The sequence below is a fragment of the Anopheles stephensi genome, unplaced genomic scaffold (assembly GCF_013141755.1).
Source record: "Anopheles stephensi strain Indian unplaced genomic scaffold, UCI_ANSTEP_V1.0 ucontig208, whole genome shotgun sequence".
NCBI classification, from domain to species: Eukaryota; Metazoa; Arthropoda; class Insecta; order Diptera; family Culicidae; genus Anopheles; species Anopheles stephensi.
Genome location: NW_023405134.1, coordinates 65,001 through 70,828, shown reverse-complemented (window position 1 = coordinate 70,828; position 5,828 = coordinate 65,001). Strand labels below are relative to the sequence as shown.

General features: G+C 57.8%; 1 protein-coding gene across 1 annotated transcript; it reads left to right on the top strand.

The window, feature by feature from the left end:
- Positions 1-3,062: 3,062 nt before the first annotated feature.
- LOC118515939 lies at positions 3,063-3,698 on the top strand. The gene has a single exon (XM_036062080.1). It carries the CDS (start codon positions 3,063-3,065, stop codon positions 3,696-3,698), a length of 636 nt encoding a protein of 211 aa, XP_035917973.1.
- The last annotated feature ends 2,130 nt before the right edge of the window (positions 3,699-5,828 follow it).

Genomic DNA, 5,828 nt, shown 5'->3' with positions numbered 1-5,828 from the left:
ACGTTACATACGATGCACCCCGTATTCCCGGCTTGTACATTTTTCGGGTTTCCACCTCCCGACAATGTATCTCTACTGTGCAATTACGTACCTGATAACGCACGGCAACCCATTGGGTGACTCCACTTAAACCATCTTTCGATAATGCCCGTGTTGCAGATATAATCCCAACACCTACCAGGCTTTATATGTACATCGAACGTTACATACGATGCACCCCGTATTCCCGGACTTGTACATTTTTCGGGTTCCACCTCCCGACAATGTATCTCTACTGTGCATTACGTACCTGATAACGCACGGCACCCATTGGGTGACTCCACTTAACCATCTTTCGATAATGCCCGTGTTGCAGATATAATCCCAACACCTACCAGGCTTTATATGTACATCGAACGTTACATACGATGCACCCCGTATTCCCGGACTTGTACATTTTTCGGGTTCCACCTCCCGACAATGTATCTCTACTGTGCATTACGTACCTTATAACGCACGGCACCCATTGGGTGACTCCACTTAACCATCTTTCGATAATGCCCGTGTTGCAGATATAATCCCAACACCTACCAGGCTTTATATGTACATCGAACGTTACATACGATGCACCCCGTATTCCCGGACTTGTACATTTTTGCGGGTTCCACCTCCCGACAATGTATCTCTACTGTGCATTACGTACCTTATAACGCACGGCACCCATTGGGTGACTCCACTTAACCATCTTTCGATAATGCCCGTGTTGCAGATATAATCCCAACACCTACCAGGCTTTATATGTACATCGAACGTTACATACGATGCACCCCGTATTCCCGGACTTGTACATTTTTCGGGTTCCACCTCCCGACAATGTATCTCTACTGTGCATTACGTACCTTATAACACACGGCACCCTTTGGGTGACTCCACTTAACCATCTTTCGATAATGCCCGTGTTGCAGATATAATCCCAACACCTTCCAGGCTTTATATGTACATCGAACGTTACATACGATGCACCCCGTATTCCCGGACTTGTACATTTTCTTGTACATACTACCGGGCCAGGACGTGCCTTGCGTCCACCATAACACCACCAGGCGTAGGTCGCCTGAGAGGATCGATGCGAACGCATCTCTACAACTTGAAACTCCTAGCCTGAAGTCCCGTCGTTGCGGGCGGTCGGTGGGCATCGAAACTAGTCAAGTCCACGGTCGGCGAGGTCGGCGGCCACCGGCGTTCCCTATGGTCAGGTACTAACACGTGCAGTGCGACCCCGCGCGATGCGGCCCAGTCTATGAAGCGGGGATGAGGCGCCAGGCTGCAGAGGCAGTTCCAGCGGATCTCGGAGGGTTGTTAGGCCCGCTAGCTTCCGATTGCCCATTAGGTTTTGAAGCGCTATCAGCTCGGATTGGTTACGACCTTAGAGGCGTTCAGGCATAATCCAGCGGACGTAGCGTCATACCAAAGTCCGGTCGAACTAGTATTGAGCCAGTGGTCCGTACCTGTGGTTCCTCTCGTACTGCACAGGAGTTCCGTTACGATAGCACGTATTAGCACACACCAGTAGGGTAAAACTAACCTGTCTCACGACGGTCTAAACCCAGCTCACGTTCCTTGAAAGGGTGAACAATCCTACGCTTGGGGAATTTTGCTTCACAATGATAGGAAGAGCCGACATCGAAGGATCAAAAAGTCACGTCGCTATGAACGCTTGGCGACCACAAGCCAGTTATCCCTGTTTTCCCGGGGAAGCAGGAGAGTTAGAGCGTCAGTTTCTTCGGCAAGGTTGTGCGCAGCAACAACGCGCACAAAAACGTCGTGGGACCGGTGGCGATCGGACTTCATTTGGGGGAGTTACGCCCGGAAAAGCGTCTTTTGGGTCTTCCAAATTTTCCGGCTGCACCCCAGCATCCGACCCCTCCATCGACGCGGCGTGAGAAGACATCACTAAGCACAGCACCGTACCTGCCTACCACCCACCACCACCCCCCCAGAGCGGAAAAACCCGTTCTTCACGGTTTTTGCGAGAACTTGTCAAAGGGATTTTAACGACGGACGGTCATTCCCTCTGGCACAGAATGGAGGGGCGAGTGCTGCGTTCCGGAGTGCGGTCGCTGTTAGCTCCCGGGAAGCGGTCGGACACCCCTTCCCCCTCTCCGGTGACACCACGGTCGGTCGGATCAGCGGAAGCTGTTGAAACATCGGAAGAGGAGGATGATGGTGCATTCTCCGATGCCTCCACCCTGGAGCAGACGGTTGTGGCGTCGCAGGAAGCAGAAGGGGAGACATCCACAACTGTGGTGATCCCTGACGGCGGAGAAGCGTCTGCGCAGGAGTTTCAGCACAAGATGCTGGAGACCCTCGCCAAGCAAGTGGAGACGCTTACTGAGGAGCTGCGACTCAGCCGGGAGCGCGAGGTTGCTCTAAAGTGCATGCTGGAAGCAGTTCAGGAAGGAATGCGTTCGTTGACGGCACTACATTCCTCGGCACAGTCTGGTGACCAGGGCAGTGCCAGAACGAAACGCAGCCGGCAACAACGCAACCGAGCGAAGAAGGCTTCGCAGCAACAGCAGCAGCAGCAGAAGCAGCAGCAGCAGCAGCAGCAGCATCAGCATCAGCAGAAGCAGCAGCAGCAGCAGCAGCAGCAGCAGCAGCAGCAGCAGCAGAAGCAGCAGCAGCAGCAGCAGCAGCGTAGCCAGCCACAGCCGCAGCGACGGACGGTCGCAGTGTCGGCAATGGGCCAGCAGCAGCAGCAGCAGCAGCAGCAGCAGCAGCAGCAGCAGCAGCAGCGTCAGCAGCAGCAACCGCTACATCAGCAGCAGTGGCCACAACTCCAGCCAATGCAGCAGCAGATGACCTGGGCAACGGTCTTGAACGGTCGTAATAGCCGAGCGCAACGCCCGACTCAGCAGCAGCAGCAACCGCATCAGGAGCTATACCGGCCACCTCAGATGCGCCAGCAGCAGCAGCAGAGCCAGCAGCAACAACATCAGCAGCATCGTGCCCAGTCCAAGGGGCGTCCTGCACGACCCGATCGCATCGCGGTGGTCCCCGGTCCGGACAAAACCTGGACGGAGATGTACGTGAAGCTGCGCTCATCACAGGAGCTGCAAGACGTCAGGGCTGATATTGGGATGGGGCGTCGGACCGCGCAAGGTCATCTCATCGTCCCATTACGCAAGAATGTGGACAGCGCTGAGCTGGCTCGCCGGATCCAGCTGGCACTCGGTGAGGATGGCGTGGTCCGTGTGGTGACGGAGATGGGAGAGCTTCTCGTCACCAACATTGACTCTCTGGCCGAGAAGAGTGATGTGGAGCTCGCCATCAAGGAGAAGCTGGGAGCAGAGCCGGGAATCGCGCGTGTCGAGCTCTGGGAGCTCCGTGATGGCACGAAACGAGCTCGAGTGCGGCTCCCACTAGCAAAGGCACGGCTTCTCATCGGGCAGAAGCTGACACTGTGCCAATGCGTCAGCGGCATCCGCGAAGTGCCGAAGAAGCCACTCGACCGTCAGCGTTGCTTCCGTTGTCTTCTGATGGGGCATCTGGCACGAAACTGTCGTGCCTCGTCTGACCGGTCGGGTCTGTGTTTGCAGTGTGGCGAAGAGGGCCACCGCATTAGCCAGTGCACTTCGGCAGCTAAGTGCATTGTCTGCCAGGGGCCCCATCGTGTGGGCCACTCATCGTGCCGCCAGAACCAGCATTCGCGGGCGTAATGCGGGTAATGCAGGTCAACCTGGGTGGTGGACGCATCGCTCAGGATCTGGCCCTGCAAACAGCCCGCACGAAGCGGGTCGACGTGCTGCTGCTGTCAGAGGTGTATCGGCCTCCGGCGGGCAGCGGAAATTGGGCGGCGGATTCGTCGGGGAGAGCAGCTGTGGTGGCAACCGGCCACCTTCCGATCCAGCGGGTGTGGCGCTGTGCCATGCCCGGGTTGGCTGCTGCGCAGATTGGAGGGGTGGTGTTCATCAGCTGCTACGCCCCTCCGCGACTCAACACCGGCGAGTTCGAGCAACTTCTAGAGGCTGTGGAGTTGGAGGCCCAACCCCACCCTCGTATCGTCCTGGCAGGCGATTTCAACGCCTGGAATGAGGAGTGGGGTAGTCAACGCACCACCCGGCGCGGTGAAGAGCTGCTGGACACCATCAGGCAGCTCGGGCTTGTGGTTCTAAACCAAGGCTCGGTCCCGACGTTCGTGGGCAACGGAGTCGCCACTCCCAGTGTTGTGGATGTGTCTTTCGCTAGCACATCCATCGCTCGTCCGGACACTTGGGAGGTGGCAGCGAACACCGCTTCGTGCCACTACACAGCGTCGGACCACCGGTACATCTTTTTCACCGTGGGGCCTCCAACTCCTGACCAGCAGCAGCGACGACAACAGCAGCAACACCAGCAGCAGCAGCAGCAGCAGCATCAGCAGCAGCAGCAGCAGCAGCACCAGCAGCAGCATCGTCATTCGAACGGGAGGCAGCAGCGACATCAGCAGCAGCATCGTCAGCGGGGACAGGGGTCCTCTTCGTCATCCACCACTTATCGGCACGCTGGCCGTAGATGGAAGACGACGCAGTTTTCGGCCGAGGCATTCGTAGCCGCACTCCAGACGGCTGGTTTCCCGGAGCGAGCCGTCAGCCAGGAGGGGATGGTCGACGCCATGCTAGATGCATGCGACGACACGATGGAGCGCGTCACCATGTCACATCGTGACCCCCATCGAGACCTTTTCTGGTGGACTCCGGAGATTTTACGTCTTCGGGAGGAGTGTGCGGCTGTGCATGAGCGAATGCTTCGAACCACCGACCTGCAGGAGCGTAGCATCATGGCTGCTCATCATCGGTCGGCGAGGAGAGCTGTGGAGAAGGCTGTCCGTGCCAGCAAGCGAGCGCAGCTCGACGAGCTGATTCAACAGGCGGAAACCAACGAGTTTGGGGCCGGCTATCGGGTGGTAATGTCTCGTCTTCGTGGCTGTTTCGTGCCTCCTGAGACAGACCGTGTCGTGTTGGAGCGGATAGCTAACGATCTGTTCCCGACACATCCGCCTGTTGACTGGCCGGAAGCCGAATCGTCCAGCGAAGACACCGAGGAGCAGAGATCACCGCTGACCCCTGTTACCGTAGGCGAGCTGCTGTCCATCGTGGGATCGATGGCGAACCGGAAAGCGCCTGGACTGGACGGTATCCCCAATGCGGCGGTTAAGACGGCCATTAGGAAGTACCCGGAGGTCTTCGTCCGTTTGTACCAGGACTGCCTTGACCGGGGTGCGTTTCCAGCGCCTTGGAAGAGGCAACGATTGGCACTGCTGCCAAAGCCTGGCAAGCCTCCCGGGGAAAGCTCCTCCTACCGGCCGCTGTGCATGCTCGACGCACTCGGCAAGGTGTTGGAGCGCCTAATTCTTAACCGCCTCAACGAGTTCCTGGAGGAACCGGAAGCAGAACGGCTGTCGGACGGGCAGTACGGGTTCCGGCGAGGCAGATCAACCATCAGTGCGATCCAGCGCGTTGTCGAAGCGGGCAGGACGGCCATGTCCTTTCGCCGTACCAACGCCCGAGACAAGCGCTGCCTGATGGTGGTGGCACTAGACATCCGCAACGCCTTCAATTCTGCGCCCTGGCAAGCCATTGCCAACGCGCTGAGGGACAAGGGGGTACCGTCATCGCTGCAGAAGATGCTGAAAAGCTACTTTGAGGATCGGCGGCTGGTTATTGATACCAGCGAGGGCCCCGTCGAGCGGAGCATCAGTGCGGGCGTTCCGCAGGGTTCCATACTGGGACCCACGCTATGGAACGTGCTGTACGACGGGGTCCTGGGTGTCCAGTTGCCGGAGGGGGCCGAGGTTATTGGCTACGCTG

Excerpts from the sequence above, each read along its gene's own strand:
- LOC118515939 (XM_036062080.1), top strand. The coding sequence starts at position 3,063 with ATGTACGTGAAGCTGCGCTCATCACAGGAGCTGCAAGACGTCAGGGCT.